This window comes from Rana temporaria, chromosome 4 (genome assembly GCF_905171775.1).
Source record: "Rana temporaria chromosome 4, aRanTem1.1, whole genome shotgun sequence".
NCBI lineage: Eukaryota > Metazoa > Chordata > Amphibia > Anura > Ranidae > Rana > Rana temporaria.
The window spans coordinates 169,428,893-169,451,749 of record NC_053492.1 but is presented as its reverse complement, the minus strand read 5'-3'; the positions used below and the strand labels follow the sequence as shown (position 1 = coordinate 169,451,749).

General features: G+C 43.2%; 1 protein-coding gene across 1 annotated transcript in view; it reads right to left on the bottom strand.

Moving 5' to 3' along the window:
- The window catches only part of CLDN11 (claudin 11), a 63,263-nt gene that overhangs the window by 17,705 nt on the left and 22,701 nt on the right, over positions 1-22,857 (bottom strand). The window contains exon 2 of the mRNA XM_040349334.1: positions 11,529-11,693. Within this exon, the coding sequence (XP_040205268.1) occupies positions 11,529-11,693 (165 nt within the window). The remainder of the gene's footprint in view (positions 1-11,528; positions 11,694-22,857) is intronic.

Sequence of the window (22,857 nt, the reverse complement as noted above, 5' to 3'; positions counted from 1 at the left end):
AACACTTTAAAGTGGTTGTAACCCCCCCCCCCCCCCCCCCAAAAAAAAAAACCTGTAAGACAAAGGCATAACAAGCTAGTATGCATAGCATACTAGCTCATTATTAAATATTTGCCTTAGATCAAGACTGTTGCAGCGGCCCCGCACACCGCTGTGACCGGCAACATGTCTCCCGGAGTTATTTCTGGATTTGCGGCTCTGGCGATGTGATTGGCCAGAGCCGCAATGACGTCTTTCCCGTGCATGCACACGCGAGCCGCCAGTCACAGCACGCTGCTGAAGAAACGTGTGGGCTGTTTCTTCAGTGTGCATGCACCGATGATGCTGGCGCAAGCGTAGATGGTAAATATCTCCTAAACCGTGCAGGTTTAGGAGATATTCACAATACCTACAGGTAAGCCTTATTATAGGTGGTGTAACAGGGTTTACAACCACCGTAAGTAATTTACTACTATGCTGCTACTAGGTTATAATTTGTTTTCCTGCTATTGAGATCTATTTAAAATATATAGCTAAATATTCCTCTTAGCTCTTACAGCACATATGGCATTTCAATTAGACAGGGGAGATTTACTAAACTGGTACAGCTCTGCATAGTAACCAACCAGCTTCTAGGTTGTATTGTCAAAGCTTAACCACTTGAGACCCAGAGGACGTCCTGGGACGTCCTGGACTTTGTGCGGTGATATCTGAATGATGCCTGCAGCTGCAGGCATCATTCAGATATCGCCGTCTTCAGCCGGCGATTCTGTGCACCAGAAGAACGATCAAAGCGGCGGTTCCGCCGCTCGATCGTTCTTCTAGGCAGCGGGAGGGGACGTCCCCCCCCCTTCCGCCGCCATCCGGTGCTTCTCCGGGCTCTCCCGTGCCATCGGGGGCCTGGAGAGCGAATCGGCCGGCGCTCGTTGGTGAACCATAGAGATGACTGGTGACCTCACAGTTATCTCTATGACCATCGGAGGACCGGGCGCGACGTTATGACGTCACGCCCGGTACCCGGAAGTAAACAAAGCCGCAATCGCGGCTGTCGGCATGTAATCAGTGATTTTTTTCACCGATTTCATGCTTGTAAGCCTGTAGGAGAGATGTGGGGTCTTATTGACCCCACATCTCTCCATAAAGAGGACCTGTCACACTGATTCCTATTACAAGGGATGTGTACATTCCTTGTAATAGGAATAAAAGTGATCAAAAAAAAAAATGTCAAAAAAAGTGTAAAAATAAAAAAATTAAGTAAAAAAAAAATAAAAAATAAAATTTAAAACACCCCTGTCCCGGTCGCTCGCGTGCAGAAGCGAACGCGCATGCAAGTCCCGCCCACATATGTAAACACCGTTCAAACCCCACATGTGATTTACTAAAACTGCAAAATCTTGCAAAATCTTCAGCTTGTTCAAATAAAGGGGTTGTAAAGGTTCCTTTTTTATTTTCTAAATAGGTTCCTTTAAAGCGGAGGTTCCGCCAAAATTACAAATACAGCAGCTGCTTACTTTTTAATAAATGGACACTTACCTGTCCAGCACGCCCCCACGATGTTGTCAGCTGAGGGCGAGCAATCATTCGTTCCTCGGCTGCACCTGCCGCAATCCTCGGTTAGGGAATCGTGAAGCGAAGCGTTGCGGCTCACTGCCCGGTTCCCTACTGCGCACGCGCGAGTAGCGCGTCTTCTGTGTTTCCCAGAAGACAGCGGGGGCTGTGGGTAGAGGCGTGTTTGCCTCAGTCCTGTATTAATGGAAGTGGGTGCAAATACCTGTCTTAGACAGGTATCTGCACCCCCTCCCCCCTGAAAGGTGCCAAATGTGACACCGGAGGGGGGGAGGGTTCCAAAAAGCGGAAGCTCCATTTTTGGGTGGAGCTTCGCTTTAAGCTAATGCATTGTTGGTTCACTAACCTTTTCCTTCTAAAAAAAAAAATTCTTTGTCTGAATTACTAACTTCCTGTTTCTCCTCTGTAAGCTTGCCCCCATCATCTGGCTAGGGGTTAGTCAGCCAGAACAGCTTACTGAGGAGGAACAGGAAGTGATAAATTCAGACAAAGAAAAAACATCTGGAAGCTGATTGGTTTCTATGCAGAGCTGCACCAGATTTTACATTCTCCAGTCTTAGTAAATCAACCCCTTTGTCTTTTTAGGTCTACTCTGGCTGTTTGCTTAACACAGATATAATGCATTTTGCTATAAATAATTTGTATTACTTTTCTCATAAGTGCTGAATATTTCTGTACCCTCTGCACATTTTCTGTCCTCTTCCAAAGACAATGTAATCTGACTGAAAGCCAATATGTCTGTAACTACATTTTCTCCATCTTTTATTACGTTAATTATATTTAGGAAGAAAATGCGTTCATATGTGGAAAAATTGTCTTTTATCCGGCTTCCTCTGGCTGACAGATGGTTACATCCTATCGTGTAATGGGATTTAAGTCACAGGAAATGACACCAGTTCTTATCGGGGTGCTTTGCTGTGTAATCAGTTGACTTCCCCACATAAGGGGGCAGGGCACTAAAAGTAACGCTCACATTAATACATCAACGTCTAATAGATTTATTGCCGAAAAAATAGGCAATGTAATGTGCATAGTTTCAGTGTAAAGAGAAGCGATAATTCATTTGGGCTCATTCTAATTTACATTTTTGTTCATGTTTTACTGTATATTATTTTTACTGTATAATAAGTGCATTAACCCCTTATGCCGCGTACACATGATCGAATTTCTGATGGAATAAAATCTGATGGAACTTTTTGTCGGATATCCGATGAAGCTGACTTTCATCAGTCCTGCATGCACACTATTAGCTAGATTCAGGTAGAGTTAGGTCGGCGTATCAGTAGATACACCGACCTAACTCAGAATCTGCGCCGACCTATGTTTAAGTGTATTCTCAAGCAGAGATACGCTTAAACATATCTAAGATAGGACGGCTTGCGCCGTCCTATCTTAGGTTGCAATATTTAGGCTGGCAGTTAGGTGGCGCTTCCATTGCGGTCGGCGTAGAATATGTAAATCAGTAGATACGCCTATTCACGAACGTACGCGCGGCCACCACAGTACATTTACGCCGTTTACGTAAGAGATAGGCCGTCTAAAGTTAAAGCTGCCCCCTAGGTGGCGTAGCCAATGTTAAAGTATGGCCGTCGTTCCCGCTTCGAAATTCAAAAATTTGACGTCGTTTGCGTAAGTCGTCCGTGAATAGGGATTTACGTCGTTTACGTCCACGTCTAAATCAATAGGCCCGTGCAGCGGACTTAGCCGCAATGCACACTGGGAAATGCAGGCGCCCGGCGCATGCGCAGTTAATAAAGAACGTCAAACACGTCGGGTCAAGCCTCATTACCATAAAACACGCCCCCTCAGACAAATTTGAATTAGGCACCCTTACGCCCGCCCGCTTTAGGCTACGCCGCCGTAACTTAGCAGGCAAGTACTTTGAGAATCAAGGGCCAGATTCACGTAGAACTGCGGCGGTGTAACGTATCGTAGATACATTACACCGCTGCAAGTTTTCATCGCAGTGCCTTACGTGTGCTGTGTAAAGTTAGGGCACCCAAAACGACGACTAACTTTGCGACGGGAAACTAGACTAGCAGCGACGTAGCGAACGCGAAAAACCGTTGTGGATCGCCGTAACTCCTAATTTGCATACTAGACGCTGATTTACGACGCAAACTCCCCCCAGCGGCGGCCGCGGTATTGCATCCTAAGATCCGACAGTGTAAAACAATTACACCTGTCGGATCTTAGGGCTATGTATGCGTAACTGATTCTATGAATCAGTCGCATAGATACTCTGAGAGATACTCCGTCGTATCTCGGCTGTGAATCTGGGCCCAAGTACTTGCCTCGCTAACTTACGGCGGCGTAGCCTAAACACGCTAAGCTACGCCGCCGCAAAGTTGCGGCCATCTCTCTGAATCTGGCTATATCAGACTAAAATCTGACCGTGTGAAAACGCTGTGACGTAAAACACTATGACGAGCCGGAAAAAATGAAGTTCAATGCTTCCGAGCATGCGTCGACTTGATTCTGCGCATGCGTGGATGTTCTATTTTTCTACACCGATGGAAAAAAGCCCGATAGGGCCCACACACGATCGGTTTGTCCGATGAAAAAACTCCATCGGACTGTTTTCATAAAATAGTAAAAAAAAAAAAAAAATATGTATTTATTTTTTTACAATTTAGCTGTATATTTCTTGCTATTTCTATAGTTTACCACCAAAGAATAACCCTGACGATTGTAGCAATATCCCATATGTGTATGTTATTTGATGTTTGTATCCATGGTACTACCTAAAACACACTAACTGACACTAATTACATTTTTTTTTTTTTTACAAAATCTTACCAAAAATATGCTGACCCTGATCCTGACCTTTGATCCTTGCCGGGGCCCTAACACTGAGTGAGTGAGTGAGAAACTTGTATAGCGCAACACATGCAAACTGAATCACCTCTGGGCGCTGTATCCAATTCCCTGGGTAAACTTTTATTCCCTCAGAAGAGATGGGTTTTAACCACTTGAGACCCAGAGGACGTCCTGGGACGTCCTCGGCTTTGTGCGGTGATATCTGAATGATGCCTGCAGCTGCAGGCATCATTCAGATATCGCCGTCTTCAGTCGGCGATTCTGTGCACCAGAAGAATGATCAAAGCGGCAGTTCCGCCACTCGATCGTTCTTCTAGGCAGCGGGAGGGGACGTTCCCCCCCCCCCTCCCGCCGCCATCCGGTGCTTCTCCGGGCTCTCCCGTGCCATCGGGGGCCCGGAAAACGAATCGGCCGGTGCTCGTTGGTGAACCATAGAGATGACTGGTGACCAGACGGTCACAGTCATCTCTATGACCGTCGGAGGACCGGGCGCGACGTTATGACGTCACGCCCGGTACCCGAAAGTAAACAAAGCCGCTATCGCGGCTGTCGGCATGTAATCGGTGATTTTTTTTCCACCGATTTCATGCTTGTAAGCCTGTAGGAGAGATGTTGACCCCACATCTCTCCATAAAGAGGACCTGTCACAGTGATTCTTATTACAAGGGATGTTTACATTCCTTGTAATAGGAATAAAAGTGATCAAAAAAAAAATGTAAAAAAAAGTGTAAAAATAAAAAAATTAAGTAAAAAAAAATAATAAAGTAATAAATAAAAAAATTTAAAACGCCCCTGTCCCGGTCGCTCGCGTGCAGAAGCGAACGCGCATGCAAGTCCCGCCCACATATGTAAACACAGTTCAAACCCCACATGTGAGGTATCATCGCGTGCATTAGAGCGTGTGCAACAATTCTAGCACTAGACCTCCTCTGTAACTCAAAAATAGTAACCTGTAAAAAAAATTAAAGCGTCGCCTATGGAGATTTTTAAGTACCGAAGTTTGGCGCCATTCCATGAGTGTGCGCAATTTTAAAGCGTGACATGTTAGCTATCTATTTACTCGGCGTCACATCGTCTTTCACATTATACAAAAAAATTGGGCTAACTTTACTGTTTTGTTATTTTTTAACTCATGAAACTGTTTTTTTCCCTAAAAAAAGGCGTTTGAAAAATTATTGCGCAAATACCGTGCGAGAAAAAAAGTTTCAATGACTGCCATTTTATTACATAGGGTGTCTGCTAAAAAATATATATATAATGTTTGGGGGTTCTGATTAATTTTCTAGCAAACAAATTGTGATTTTTACATAAAGGAGAAAAGTGCCAAAATAGACCCGGTAACGAAGTGGTTAATATTTCTTCTGAAGGCCAAGTAGTTCACCTCTAATCGGATGCTGGTTGGTAGAGCGTTCCAAAGTCTAGGTCCTTGGACTGCAAATCTTCGTTCTCCTAACCCTAACACTAACCCTGGCTCTGACCTAAATCAAATCTTGATCTAGCTATTCATTTATTTATTTTTTACACACTTTTGTTTACATCTTCCTCTCCTGCAAGGAGGGGAAGATACAATGTATCTGCCTCTCTATTTAGAGGAGGAAGTAAACACAGGGGTGGGATCACAGCAATCAGGTGACCTGAAACCAGGTGTCCCGGGTCCCCATTGTTAGTACAAGGCCCAGGGCTCTCGATGAGGAGTGTTGGGAGTGCACTGTGCAGTGTGCTCTTAGCACAAAGAGAGGTACGCATATATGTGGCACCACGGAAAAAAAAAAAACAATTTAGTGAGGTTGCATATGTGTATACCTTCGACGGGAAGGGTAAACATTGGGGGCAACAAAGACATTAGTGTCAGAGCATTATGGTCTTTTCCAAGTAAAGCATGGCAGTAGCCGTTTTTTACAGAGCAGAGAGAGAGAGAGGGGTGCGTCACTTTTCTTATCCAGCTGTGTGTAAATCCTTACATATACACATTGAAGAGACTAGCCTCAGGTAATACACAGATATGAAACAAATTCTCCTACATATGTTGTACATGTTTATCTGCTGTCTTCTCTTCTCTACATCCATTGTAATTACAGAATTTATAAAGCTTGTCCAAGCCGTCAGAAAAAAGGGGGCGGAGAGCTGAAATTACAGTCTGCAGAGCTCAGTGAGCTGACTGGAGGGAAGGGACACGCCCCCTTCACACAGCACACAGAAACAGAGCTGAGGCTGACAATCAGCAGGAGGTCCCTCTTCTGTCACCATTTTACTCTTGATGTCAGGAAAACTTGTCAGGAGTGACTCATGCTGATAGCAGAGAGATGAAGAAGCAGACAGAAATGACACGTAGTGCACTGTATTAAGACAAGTACACACTCTAGAGCTTTGTTTATATTTCATGTCTGAGCTTTTCAACCACTTTCATTCTTTATTTAATATCAGAGATTACAGTAAAAAAAATGGGTCCAGCCCTATGAAAAAAGAATTGACTTGTAAAATGCAAAAACACAGCGCATATTACAGACAAAGTTTTCTGATTACCTGTGTAGCGCCTGTGTACTTATCAGTACAGGTGCTATGTTAAATCTAGTGGGATGAGAGACTTACTTGCTCTCATCTGTGTTTGATTTGGTTAAATTTGGCTGTCGCCAGCCCCGAGCTGTCCTGTAGGTCACTCTGTTCTCCAGAGATGCTGTCTCATCTCTGGACGGTAGGTGGCGCCAGAGGGGTTCGGGCGGAGCCGCTTCTTCCCAACAGCCAATTAGAGGAGTTTTCCCTCGCGGAGCATGCTGGGGAGGAGTATTTCTGTGGCGGAGGCCTTTGCTAGGGGTTCTTTGCGGGTTCCGGGTGCGGCACCCACCTTTAGGGTGTGCGCACAACACGGGCCCCGGCGATATGGCCTACTGGGCCGGGGCGCACGCGCTACATGAAGTTCCTGACTCTGGGCTCTCATGGCCCGGAGCATCTGATGCTACAAAGGGGCCCCAGTGACTTACTGGGTCCCCCAACTCTATTGAGAAGATCCCAAGCGAGTTGTGCTGTTCGATGGGGAGTTGGTCTGAGGTGAGCCCGGAGGCAGGTAATCCAACAGGGCTGGAACGAACCATCGGGGATCTGGGTGACCGGACACTGACAGGTTGTATGCGGCAAACTGCCGGTCGGTAACCCTAAAAGTATATACTGGGAGGATTCTCTCTACTATCTGAACTTTCAAGCACTAGGCCTGTGGCCTTGTACTAGGCCTGTGGCAGAGGTCTCATCTTTAAACCTTGTACTAGGCCTGTGGCAGAGGTCTCATCTTTAAACCTTGTACTAGGCCTGTGGCAGAGGTCTCATCTTTAAACCTTGTACTAGGCCTGTGGCAGAGGTCTCATCTTTAAACCTTAAATTCTTTAAGAGCCAAGTCTGTGGCAGAGACATTGTTCCTTTCCCAGAAATTTAAGTGGCGCTCGGGCTGCCAGGCCTGTGAGAGGTCTGTCCAGGGGCACTTTACCCACTCCGGCTCCGCCGAGTGGCGACGTGAGAAAGTATAACTATTGAAGGCAGGACTGCTTTATTTATCCAAGGCCTGAATATGTGAAGTTTATTCTTCTTTCACCAACCTATACTGTCTACCTCAAGTTGACTAGGAATAATAAAAGCATTGAAAACGTCGGTCAACTGTTTGGATATTCCGTCATTGCTCTCACTGCCATCATCACCCCTAGACACATCACAGAGGTAACTTAAATACGCCGATCCCAAATCTAATCAGCGGCTCCTCCGGGGGTAGCACTACACCTGCATCCACCCACTAGGGGTTGAAGACAAGTTCACCTTTTTGCTAGGTGGCTCTGATATCAAAGGTTTGTTTTTGCCTGTTATCTATAATGATGGTATAGTGAGCGATAATGAAGGGGGAAGCTTGGGGATAAGTGCACCTGGGAAGGGTCCATTATAAAAGGACAAAGAAATGGGGGTATAATTTTTACTTCAGCCATTGAGCTCCATAAACAATATACATTTTTTTAATCAAAATTGTTGTACTTTGCCAGTACACAAAGTAAAAGGAGTTTAGCGCTCCATCTGCTGGCTAGACAACCTACATACAAAACACACAAATGCTTTATTTGTGCGTTAACACTAAATTACAATATTACTTTTGTAGCAATTGCATATGCTACATTCTTTTTTTTTTATTTGCCATTTTGTTTCCCACAAAAGTGAAGTTACCCTTTAACTTGACTAAAAAAAGTTAACTTTTTTTAGTTCAGAAAAAGAAAAATGTACAAAACACAATAAATTTCCTTAAAAATAAGTCTCTGCATTGCCCATGCAATTTAATGCTACACTCCTCAGCAGCCCATACATACTCTCCCCCCCCTTCTACAGGAAGTGAGAAAAATAAGCCCAATGTCAGTTAAGCATCAGTTGTTTTTTTTGGAGCTTACACAGGTCTATAGCCTCTACCCTCCTCCCTCATGAGAGAACACTGGTGTTTGACAATTTATTTATTTACGTATTTATGTTTTTTTTTTTTTTACAGGTACTATAGCGCCATCAATTTATGCAGCACTTTACATATACAATGCTGTAAAAAGTAATTGTCCCCTAAACCTAATAACTGGTTGTGCCACCCTTGGCAGCAACAACTGCAATCAAGCGTTTGCGATAACTGGCAATGAGTCTTTCACATTGCTGTGGAGCAATTTTTTCACACTTCTTTGCAGAATTGTTTTAATTTAGCCACATTGGAGGGGTTTCCAGCATGAATGGCCTGTGTAAGGTCATGATACAGCATCTCAATTTGTGTTAAGTCCAGGCTTTGACTAGGCCATGCCAGAACCTACATTTTGCTTTGTTTGAACCATTTGAAGGTGGACTTGCTGTTGTGTTTCGGATCATCGTCCTGCTGTATAACCCAAGTGCACTTGAGCTTGAGGTCACAAACTGATGGCGGGACATTCTCCTTTAAGATTTTTTGGTAGAGCTCAGAATTCATAGTTCCATCAATTATGGCAAGTTGTCCAGGTCCTGAAGCTGCAAAGCAGCCCCAGACCATCACACTACCACCACCATGTCTGACTGTAGGTATTATGTTCTTGTTATGAAATGCTGTATTAGTTTTATACCAGATGTAACGGGACGCACCCCTTCCAAAAAGTAGAATTTTTGTCAGTCCACAGAATATTTGTCTAAAAGTCTTGGGGATAAGCAAGAAGTTTTTTTGGTCAATGTGAGATGATCCTTTGTGTTCTTTTTGGTCAGCAGTGGCTTTGGCCTTGGAACTCTGCCATTGATGCTATTTTTTCCCAGTCTCTTTCTTATTGTTGAATCATGAACACTGATCTTATCTGAGGCAAGTGAGGCCTGCAGTTCTTTAGATGTTGTTCTGGGTTCTTTTATGACCTGGATGAGACTTTGTCATGCTATTGGAGTCATTTGCAATGCAAAGCTTTCACCCTGGTGGGGGGAGGGGGCGAGCAGGCAAGTCAGGACGCTCTCTACTTTGCAGATAGAGAAAGGAGCTGTGTGTAAGGCCTCGTACACACGACCAAACATGTCCGATGAAAACGGTCCGCGGACCGTTTTCATCGGACATGTCTGCTGGGATCTTTTGGTCTGATGTGTGTACAATACGCGGTGACGATGACGCGGCGACGTGCGCGAACCAGGAAGTTCAATGCTTCCACGCATGCGTCAAATCACTTCGATGCATGCGTGGGATTTCGGGCCAGCGGACATGTCCGATGAGTCGTACTAACCATCGGACATGTCCGACGGACAAGCTTCCAGCGGACACGTTTCTTAGCATGCTAAGAAACTTTTGTCCGCTGGAAACCTGTCCGCTAGGCCGCAAAACTATCCGGTAGGCCCTACACACGGTCGGACATGTCCGCGGAAACTGGTCCGATGGACCAGTTTCAGCGGACATGTTCGGTCGTGTGTACAAGGCCTTAGTGGGCGTCCTGACACTCCTGCTCGCCCCCTCAAGAGGCTTTCTCCACACCAGGGAGAAAGCCTTGCATTACTGTGTGGAGTTACAGACAGAAGAACAGGAAGTGAGGATTTCTCAGAAGAAATAAGGACATTTAAAAGCAAAATGGAAGGATGAGGTAAGTGGAGGAGGACTGCACTAAGGTAAAGGAAACTATTTAGGGAAAAAAAATTCCTTTACAACCCCTTCAAGACGCCCATTCAGATGCATTGTGGGGCATTATTGTGCGTTGTGGTAAAGCAGCCTATTCGTTTAGAATGGGTTGCCAACACACCAAGGTGCAGGTTTTATTGGATATGCAGCATTTTTGTCACTCACTTCACTGTATGTTGCGTTGTGCTAAAATGCTTGTGCATTATCGTGTGCTAGAAAACTAGTAACATTGAATGGGCATTTCAAGGTGAAACCAAAAACGCAAAGGTGAATTAGTTCGAAAATAAGTATTTTATTGTATATACATTGTAAATACAAAATAAAAACCATCATTAATTTGTAAATGAAAATATTTGATACTTTTAAAAAGTACTTATAGAATGTGTTCGTTTACGAATTAAAAAAAAAAATCATTATTTATATACAATAAAAATATATTTTTTTAACAAAATTTGGTGTTGAAAGTTCCATTCTATTCAATGTTACTAGTTTACTTATATTGAATCATTGATAAATACAACCACATTGTGTTTTTTCCAAATTTATATATAAATATGTTGTATATATAACATTTGTCTGAGCTTGCAGAGGTATTATCTTCGAATATATCATTTTAATCCACTGGTAACATAATGACATTTTTGCTATCTAGCAGCTGTTATTTGCTTTTTTTAGTAAATAATAACATTATTTGGTCCACTTAATCTTGATTGTTCTATGCCCTCTAATAATTCCTCTGTAGTCATCTGTCTCCATAATAATATAAATTATAATGAACTGTGTGCTTTTGTTCATGGTCAAAACAATCAGGAAAACAAGGTTCTTACTTGTATAAAGTCTAGTAATCGTCCACGTTTTTTGGCACGCATGCAGATTTACTTATCGTCTATTATTCCAGTGATGTTGGTGTGTTGTTATTTTTTTTTAAAATGACTGTACAAATAAACATACCACTGTATCCACAACCAGTCACCCACTTTCAAATCATACCAGGGTACAAGTGAAAACAATAGTAAAACATCTCCCACTGTGCATTTCCTCTTTGGCTTACCCAAAATGACGATAAGCACTCCACCCAACAGAAATCGCTTGTGTTTCTCTGTTCCAGGGTCATGGCCCATTCGGATGCAGGGCATGGAAGATAGAAGCAGGAAGACACCTGGAAGCCCCAGGAAAGAGGCCGTTATCATCAGGGCACGAGCTGCTTGGATATGGGCTGTCAACAGAAAATGCATTTTATTGAGTGAAAAGCAACACATTTACAAACACACCTGTAAAGAGCAGTTCTTTGATATTGAATCATAAATAATAAACAGGATTACATCAGAACCAAAGCACAACGAATTATACGCACTTCTGTTATAGGAAAGACACTGTTGTATGTGAACTCACCACTACTCTTTTTCACAGGATGAACCCCCGATAGGCATAATTCACAAATGAGTAAAACGTACAAAAATAATAATAATGATAGGCGCAACTTATTTGTGTACAGCTCTGCGCATTAGGATGTGAACTCAAAATTGCACAACTTCAATGATGAAATACCATGGATAAAAGCAGCTGCTGAAAAGAAAACAGTCCAAAGAAAAATAGCAGAAAATGTAATGAATGACTCCCACAGAGTCCAATACAGTCCTGCAGCAGCGCTGCAAACTCTACGCTTGCTGTAATCCTAGTCAGTGTTGAGGTAAGAAAGATGTGCTCCAATCACCACTGTTGTTCACCACGTGGGGGATAAGAAAACCCCTTCAGGGGATACACTTACCAGATGGTAGATGTAAAACAGCATGTAATCCACCTCATTGGTATCCGTCAAACTTTCACCATATCAGTAATATTCAGCATGCATGAGGGAAAGAAAGCCCATATAGTGCAGTCCGGAAGTGACGAAACGCGTCAGGGCGTGACTCTCTAAGCACAGAAACCGGAAGTGACATTTGCGCTCCACAGGGAAGGAACCAGGAAGTCGCCGGGAGGAAACTGTGTACAGCGGTCTTCAGGGTCCAGAACCGTGAGGCAAACAACACCATTATACATGCCTGTTTTTTTCATTATTTGTGGTACACATAGCCATTGAAGGGGAAAGTCTATTTGGGGGATTTTGATAAATAAAATTTTCAAAACATTACTGCACTATATGGGCTTTCTTTCCCTCATGCATGCTGAATATTACTGATATGGTGAAAGTTTGACGGATACCAATGAGGTGGATTAAATGCTGTTTTACATCTACCGTCTGGTAAGTGCATCCCCTGAAGGGGTTTTCTTATCCCCCACGTGGTGAACAACAGTGGTGATTGGAGCACATCTTTCTTACCTCAACACTGACTAGGATTACAGCAAGCGTAGAGTTTGCAGCGCTGCTGCAAGACTGTATTGGACTCTGTGGGAGTCATTCATTACATTTTCTGCTATAATTCACAAATGAGTCCAGTGAGATTTGGAAACTACAGTCACATGACTGAATATAAAGATCATTATTTTTTGCATTAAAGGTTTTCTAACTACAAGTGTTATATGGTTGAACTGTTTACAAAAGAATGCCAATTTAATTACAGAGGAACCTGACTCCCACCACCTCCCATGCCACCATATTTGCTCATCATATCATCGGATGTTGGCTGTCTCTATCTGGTTCAGACAATCCGGCCACCTACATACATACATATCCCAGGAGGCTTCATAAAAAATATTTAAAGTAGTAGTAATAAATAAATATATTAATTTTAATTTTAAATAATAAAGATATGTTTATATTGTTAGAATTAAGTAGCTGTGCATATTTAAGCGGAGCTCCACCCTAAAGTGGAACTTCCACTCATCGGAACCATCCCCCCTCCGGTGTCACATTTGGCACCTTTCAGACAGGTATCACCTACTTCCGGGAACACAGTCTGCGGGGACCTGCGGGTATTGCGTCACTCAATCCTCCCCCCCGTTGTGTTCTGGGAAACACACGGCTCCCAGAACACAGCAGGGGATCAGTGAGGACGGTGCAGCGCGTCTCCCACATGCGCAGTAGGGAATCGGGCAGTGAAGCCGCAACGCTTCACTTCCTGATTCCCTCACCGAGCTGGAACTACAAGAGTGCAGAAGGTGAACAGCTGATCCATAGTAGAAAAGATAATTGAAGAGTCAAAAAATAAGGAGTTGTGTTTGAGTTGGCCTGACTCATTCTTGAGGTGAGCAAGTAAAAATAGCTGGTGGAGGTAAGCACATGTATACAGTGTTTAAAGAAAAGCACATGGTGATAGAATATCACAGAAAATCACAGCAATCAAGAATTGTGTTTTATAATAAGGACTTTTTTTGGTTATGTGATTTTGCAATGACTGATTATTTTTATTATTTGCGCAAGGTGTGATATTTGAGTTACCATTACAGCAGCACTGCACTATATATATTTTTATATTCACAATTGTATTAAAAGTGAAGTGAATCCACTTAGAGTGTACAGCAGCTGCGTTATTTGATTATATATACAGTGTCATATTATTTTTTGCACTTAGCACTTTAGTAAGAAGTAGGGTGGCACTGATTATCCTACACATATAAAGCTTGCCGTTGGCTGACATCAGAGAGCCGGTCCAGGCTTTTGCAGGGATCCTGACAGTAATGTCGGGATCCATCCATATGCTTGACCAGCAGCTGGCTCAGCTTCTCAGCAGGCCGCTGAGAGCCTGAGTCAGCCACTCCCCCCCCCCTGCACTGTCTTGCGCTCCAGTGAGCGCTGGAGGGTCAGAGCACAGAACAGTGACGGACAGTAAGCTCAAAACGGACCCAACAACTGAGCAATCAGTAGTCTTTGATCACTCAGTTCTTGATGTGGATCCAGTGGGGGACAGTTGCTGCATTGGATCAACGCTGCATCTACAAAGATGAGTATGTATGCTTGTTTTTTTTGTTTTTTTTTGGATCCCATACTTCTCTTTTAAGAAAATTAAGTAAACATAATATAGAACACAAAGAAAAAGCCCCTTAGTTCAGACTTTAGAGGCAGCCTTGGACCACATGATTAAAAAGCTATATTTTTTTATACATATAAAAGACATAAAATAGACAACCATAGACACAATTAAAAACATGTGTACACATGTGTGCAAAATACAGCCCTACATGGCCAAACATTAGCAAATTAGCATTACATAGTGTCAGGTGAGTGAGTACCCTGTGTCAACGCGTTTCATTGATCTGCTTCCTCAGGAGACACATAGGGGTGATATAAGAAAAAACAGGTCTCACTAAGTAAATAAAGAAACATACCAGTTTTAGTATATCTGCTTGTTATTCACACATAGCATTTATAATTGTGTCTATGGATGTCTCTTTTATGTCTTTTCTATGTATAAATAAAATATAGACTTTTATTTACAATTATGTGGTCCAAGTCTGCCTCTAAAGTCCAAATCAAGGGGGTTTTTCTTTGTTTCTATATTATAGTTACGGATGTGGCAAGGAAGTGATTTCATTATTTGTATCTATAGCAAACATATACCGTATTTATTGGGGTATCGCACGCTCCGGCATATAGCGCGTACCCCTAAAGTGGACCCCTATTCCTGTAAAAAAAACATTTTAGTACTTACAGTTTTGGTGTCTTGCGCGGCGTCCATCGGCAGCCTCGTCAGGTCCGGCGTCCGTCTGCGACTTCGGTGGTATCCTCCTCATCGGGTCCGGCGTCCTTCTGCGTTGTCCTCCCCGCTCGATCCCCGCTTCCCGCGCTGAGTTTGAACTACTGCGCCGGCATATACCGAGCGCAGTACACTCGTGTATAGTCGGGCAGGCTCGGCTCCTCTTGCGGTCACGTCCTGTGCGTCCTGTACGTCCAGGACGTGACTGCGAGAGGAGCCGAGCCTGCCCGACTATACACGAGTGTACTGCGCTCGGTATATGCCGGCGCAGTAGTTCAAACTCGGCGCGGGAAGCGGGTATCGGCGTATATCGCGCACCCACGATTTTGCCCTGAATTTCAGGGCAAAAAAGTGCGCGATATACGCCGATAAATACGGTACTTTATTCTGCCTCTTTAATTTCATTGATGAAAGCTTACCAGCTCTATTTTATTAGGGAAGTCTGGATTTTTTTTTTTTTTCAATGCTGCCTTTGAGAAATTGTAAAACAGACACATTTATCATACCTTTATTGATATTATGTCTGAAATTATGTTGCCAAAAACGTATTTTCAGCAGTCTATGATTATAATTATACATATTGACAAAGCATCTTGGCTGCTGTGTTTTGACAGTCCTAGTCAGCCTTCATTATATTCTCTCTGCATACAAACAAACAAAAATTATGCCAGGCTCTTGGATCTCCTGTCAGAATTCCTCGAAGGCCGTCTTATGAAATAGACTTCAATACTGCTTAGAACAACACATGTTTTATCAGTTATCATTGTATCTGAGAAGTCTTTGTTCGGTGATTTATTTCCCTTTGGATTGATTTCCCCTGGACTATTTACTGGAACAAAATCCTAGGCAGAAATTATTAAACTGTTGTGTCTCTCAGAGATGAAGAAAGAACACAGTGATCCTTTAAGGCACCAAGGGGATATCGACAGCATTATGGGAAGGTAAACTGGCAAAGGAAATGAAGCAAAGCAAAGGAAACTATTAGTTTGATGACAACGAACTGATGAAAAGTGATCTTTGACTACTTTGTAGCACAGTGGAATTTAATTTAACCACTTGCTTACTGGACACATATACCCCCCTCCTGCCCAGGTGAAATTTCAGCTTCCGGCACTGCGTCGCTTTAACTAACAATTGCGCGGTCGTGCGACGTGGCTCCCAAACAAAATTGACGTCCTTTTTTCCCCACAAATAGAGCTTTCTTTTGGTGGTATTTGATCGCCTGTGCGGTTTTTAATTTTTGCGCTATAAACAAAAAAGAGCGACAATTTTGAAAAAAATACAATATTTTTTACTTGTTGCTATAATAAATATCCCAATTTAAAAAAAAAAAAAAAAATTTTTCTCAGTTTAGGCCGATACGTATTCTTCTACATATTTTTGGTAAAAAAAAAAAAAAAATCGCAATAAGCGACTGGTTTGCGCAAAAGTTATAGCGCCTACAAAATAGGGGACATAATTATTATTTTTTATTTATTTTTTTAATAGAAATGGCGGCGATCTGCGATTTTTATTGGGACTGCAACGTTATGGCGGACACATCGGACACTTTTGACACATTTTTGGCGCCATTCACATTTATACTGCGATCGGTGCTATAAATATGCACTAATTACTGTATAAATGTGACTGGCATTGAAGGGGTTAACACTAGGGGGTGAGGAAGGGGTTAAATGTATCCCTGCATTGTGTTCTAACTGTAGGTGGAGGGGGTGTGACTGGGGGGGGGTGACCGATCTACAGTATGTCCCTATGGACAAGGGACACAGATCGATCTCCTCTCCAGAGACAGCACCGCTGTCTCTGTGTAAAACGGCAATGAGAGATGATCTCATATGTTTACATATGAGATCATCTCTCATTGGCCGCACAGATCGCATCGCAAACGGCCACTCTGATTGGCCGTTCGCGGCGATCTGTAATTGGCTGTGTCCAAGGGACACGACCAACACAGAGTTTCCCCGCTGCGCGCTCTGGAGCGCGCGGGGAACGCCCAAAGGGGCGGACGTCAATTGACGTCCTGTTGGATTTTGGGATCCGCGCTGTAGCCGTCATTTGACTATAGTGCGGGTCCCAGGAGGTTAAAGGAAATGCTAATCAAAGGGACAGAGCATATCTCAAAGTCATTTTGTCACGGAGACAATATTAATGCTGCGTACACACAATGGAATTTTCCGTCGGAATTCCAATGAAGCTGACTTCCATCAGTCTTGCAAACACACTGTCAGACCAAATTCAGACCGTCCAAAATGCGGTGACGTAAAACACTACGACGAGCCGAGAAAAATTAAGTTCAATGCTTCCGAGCATGCGTCGACTTGATTCTGAGCATGCGTGGGTTTTTTTCTCCGTCGGAGTTGCACACATATGATAGTAATTTCTGATCGTTTTTTCTTCCATCGGAAAAAAATTAAACATGTTTTATTTCTGAACACTGATGGGAAAAGTCAGATGGGGCCCACACGCGATCGGAATATCTGATGAAAAAAGTCCATCTGACTTTTTTCATCGGAAATTCTGATCGTGTGTACGCGGCATTAGAGTTTTATGTCTAAACAGCGCTTGCTATAATGTGCAAAAACATACCAATATGTATAACATATGTGCTCTTTAACCGCTTAAGGATCGCCCACGGTATATATACGTCGGCAGAGTGGCACGGACAGGCATAATCATGTACCTGTACGTGGCCCTTTAAATGCCTGCTGTGTTGTCCCGAGCGCGCTGCCGGTGGCGCGCTCGTGACCCTGCCGCCTTCCCTGTGAGTCGGACCGCGGGTCCCGTGGACGCGATCGTCTCACGGAGGTATAGAGCGGGGAGATGCTTGTGTAAACAAGCATCTCCCCGCTCTGCCTAGTGACAATGACACTGATCTCGGCTCCGTGTACTCGGAGCAGAGATCAGTGTCATGTGACACAGAGCCCATCCCTTCTACAGTAAGAAACACTATGCAGGGAACACTTAACCCCTAAAGCGCATAGGGGTTAACCCCTTCACTGCCGGTGTCATTTTCACAGTAACCAGTGCATTTTTTTATAGCACTGATCACTGTGAAAATGACAATGGTCTCAAAAATGTGTCAAAAGTGTCCGATGTGTCCGCCATAATGTCGCAGTCACAAAAAAAAAACACTGATTGCCGCCATTACTAGTAAAAAAAAAAAAAAAAATACCATAAAACTATCTCCTATTTTGTAAACGCTATAACTTTTGCGCAAATCAATCAATAAACGTTTATTGCGTTTTTTTTTTTACCAAAAATATGTAGAAGAATACGTATCGGCCTAAACTGAGGAAAAAAAACAATTATATATTTTTTGGGGATATTTATTATAGCAAAAAGTAAAAAATATAGAATTTTTCTCAAAATTGACGCTTTATTTTTGTTTATAGCGCAAAAACTAAAAACCGCAGAGGTGATCAAATACCACCAACAGAAAGCTCTATTTGTGGGAAAAAAGGACGTCAATTTTGTTTGGGAGCCACGTCGCAACGACTGCACAACTGTCAGTTAAAGCGATGCTGTGCCGAATAGCAAAAAGGGGCAAGGTCCTTTACCTGCATAATGGTCCGGGTCTTAAGTGGTTAAGAGCACATATTTAATACATATTGGTATGTTTTTGCACATTATAGCAAGCTCTGTTTAGGTATAATACTCTGCTTTAGACTTCTTGTTAGAGACATTAGACAGCTGTTTTTGAATCTTTGTGTAGTCATTCACAGGTGTTTTCTCAGTATATGTAATATTTAGAGTTGCTTTAGAGAGGACCTATTTATGAAGCTGTCCTCCAGAAAAAAGTAGCTGAGGTACAGTGGTAAAAGGACTAGTCACCAATATTGTCACTGGACTTCCTGCGGCTTCCTACCAATTACTGACTTACCATGCTGCATTCCAAAATGTGTCTGTCTGTGTGAGGGCCCCATTTAGGTAAAAGCAGGGCTTATCTTTCTCAAGTCAGAGCTGCCCACCTGATGACTGGTCATCTGATAACTACAGTAGTTAGCCAATACCCAAGAAGCAGCCAGTGAGATGAAGTATGCACAGATCCACAGAACAGATGAAGCAAAAGCAAGGAAGATCATAGCACCACTGGTCCTCAGGTACAGCTTTCTCTCCAGCAAGGAAAACAGTGAGCAGTACAGTAGTGACATCACCATATCTCACTCCAAATCTCACGAGACTAGTGCTCATAGGCAGCAGCGCCTTCGATAATTTTACGCTGCCGTTATACCGTTATAAGGCTCATGACACTGGAATGCCTATATGGTATTGCTATTTTTAGGGGCATTCACAACAAAACAGAAATCTCCTGGGGTGCTGCTTAGGCACAATAAACATTTCCAGATGTTCCCTATAAGGCATAAAATCTTCATGTTTTCATTTATATCCATTTTAAGAACAGACCTAATAGGCAGACAATAGATTATATATTACAACAATTAAATATTAAGCCCTTAAATCCAGGAATTCGACTACATATAACCTTGCAGTGGGCAACTCCCTGTTTGTTAATTCTAGGACAAGATGAAAAGGCTGTAGCACTTTTACCTTACCCCCGCTCCAGTCCACACAAGCACTCTCTTCCTTTCCCTCTGCCACTATAGGCTGTGGGCAGTCCCTCAAATCATCATGTACAATGCAAGGCTATTAAATCTACGGAGGGGGTTGGAGTGTGCAGGAGGCTTAGTGGACAGAATGAGCAGGTATCCCTTGCATTGTGGAACCAGTAGTGCAGCTTAGTAAAAAAAAATAAGTACCAAACTAATATATACTCCCATCCCATCTCCCAAATACACAGTTTAAAGAATTCACACTACATATATAAATGCCTATTGATCAACACATTGTAGACACCCTAGAAGTACAAAACCAATTTTAGGGTTAACTTTTTAAGTGAAGAAATGTAAAGTTTTAAAAGTGATTTTAAGCCACTCTAACCTGTATACACCATCAGCACTGCCTCCTATTGTAGTATCCCCCTCTGTGTGTGATTTATAAAAATAAATGCTGCAAATACCTAATTTCACTGCCAAGATTGCGATCACGTGACCAGCCAGCTTTCTCCTTTTCCTTTTCTCCTCTGAGAGATGCAGAGGGTGGGTCTGAGATTCCTCTGCTGCTGTCAGTTTGGAGGGGAGGAGGAGAGAGCTGGCTGCTCATCTGATCACAATCTCGGCTCTTAAATTAGGTATTTACAGCATTTATATTTATAAATCATTCACAGAGGGGGACACTGCAATAGGAGGCAGTGCTGATGGTGTATACATGTAAGTGTTATGAGAGAGCAGCAGGAGGGGGGAGGGGTGGCTCACACACAGACAGAGAGGGGAGCAGGGAGGAGAACACAGGAGAGAAGAGAGAAGAACAGAAAGCAGGCTGCTGATGGCGAAGGCATGTAAACTGACCACAGTGTTTGGTCTCAGCAGCCATGATACACCGTGGTCAGTTTACAGAGGGGAGAAACTGGCAGGATCAGCCAGGTTTTTTAGCTGTTACAGGGGGCCAAATGACACAGGACAAGCACTGTGTCATATAACACGCTTTAAAGGAGCAGGAGCCATTTTTTTGGGGGGGGTTAACAAACGCGTTAATGTGTTGCTGCTGTACCACTATCTAAAAAAAATAAAATAAGATTATATAACACATTGATGCGCCTTACAAATGTGCAGTGAGCTCCGCAACAGAATTGAAATACGTTTTGGTAAATAAATTAAAAAGAAGGGAGTAAAGCCCAGCCATGTAACTGGTCACATGACATGACCAGTTCTCCTCCAATCACACAGCTCTCAAATTAGCATCAATTTATACACTGTATTTATTGGCGTATAACACTCACTTTTTTACCCTGAAAATAAAGGGTAAACTGTGCCTGCGTGTTATACGCAGGGGGCTGTGGAAAGTTTTTTCCCTAAAACTTTCCTCTTAAAGTTAGGGTGCGTGGTATACGTTGATAAATACGGGTAACTTGTATATGTTGGTGTATTTACTGCAATTATGTATTTACTGATGCAGTGTGTAACAGAGAGCAAATAGCAATATACACTCTCCGTTATCTATATGCTACTTAAAGTGTTAAAGGAAGAAGGTCACTATGACATCGTAACACCTTGTATTTGGACTTCTTCCACAGTGAATGGACCTCAACTACTCCTTATTAAATGCAAGACAATATATCTCCACACACACACACAAAGATGAATTCCAGGCATGGTACATTTTTCCAGCTTAGACCAGTGTAACTGCATATAGATATCTATGGGATCCCAGTAGAAGCTGAAAAATCATCGATGTAGCCACTGTTGCTCCAGTGATCTCCACTAGCTTCCTGGTCCCATGCCGAATGGCTGCCCTGCTGTATTCCGTACACAGAAAATCTCCCACTTTGCAGAGGCACCAATCTGAAAAAACTTTGCATTTTCGCAAAATAAATGTAAAGCATTCTCTGATTGGATGAGGTGGAGAGGGCGGGTGGTGACATCACAATCTCCTTGTCCAATCAGAATGCCTTCATTTGAGGTGCTCTGATTAGCAGGTGACCTCCTGTGTTCAGTAAGCAGCAGGACAGCTGCTTGGCATGGGACCCAGAAGCTAGAGGAGATCACTAAAGTAGCGGTGTCTACTACAGTGATTTGCAGCTTCCACAAGGTTCCTATAGGTATGGTATATACATACCGTATTAATTGGCATATAGCGCCCCCCGGCGTATAGTGCGCACCCCCAACCTGGAAGGGAAATTTCCTGAAAAGAAGAAAAATACTTACAGTTTGAATGCCCCTCGTCGGTGTCTTGCCCGGCGTCCATCTGCGGCCCTGGTGGTGTCCTCCCCGCTTCTCCCGCGCTGTTTCTGAGTCGATCCCCGCTTCCCGTGCTGTGTTTGAACGCCGCCGCCGACATATACCGAGCGTAGTACACTCGGGCACGCTCGGCTCCTCTCGCATAAAGGCTAGGAGGCGGCACAGGGCGTGACCGCGAGGGAAGCCGAGCCTGGCCGAGTGTACCCAGCTAGGGGATCGGCGTATATCGCGCACCCACGATTTTCCCCTTATTTTAAGGGGGAAAAAGTGCACGGTATACGCCGATAAACGGTAGTTACATTGATGCAAGCAGGCCAATATAACTAGATAAAAATATCCACAACTGGGATTATTTTTTATTGTTTAACATGTGGCTCTAATTTCAGCTGTTTGGCATGAGTGGATGAAAATTGGTTAGATTTCTTTTATTTAGCCAGCAGAGAACAATATCTGCATGTATGGCCAAAGCCTGCCGGCCATTCCTGTGCATGTGGAGTCCTTCGTTAGCTCTGTTCTAATGACTCCAAATTCGAAAGAAAAGCCCTTGGATAACTATAGTAACCAAGATAACCCTGTGCAGATTGGCTGTCTTCAGTATTATTGATAGTCATAATTGAATATTATTATCTCCCAGGTTTTCTATTGTTCAATGCTATTGTCTGATAAGAGAGCAGCCTCACACTTTCTTCACATCACCCTGAACCTGACGAAATGTTTGTTCTTTGCTTCGGGGAAGAAATTTTGTTTACTCTAGAGCATTAGATATAAATGCGATGTTATCGGCATCAATAATGACACAGTAAATTAGGTGCACAAGCTTAGCATTGTGCAGAAATCACTAGGGGTATTGATTTTGTAATCCTTTTTATTCCAGTAGATATACCAGGAGGGTAACACAAGGAACAACAGAGACATCACACTAAAAGGATGAAATCTTGTCTTGCACAGACAG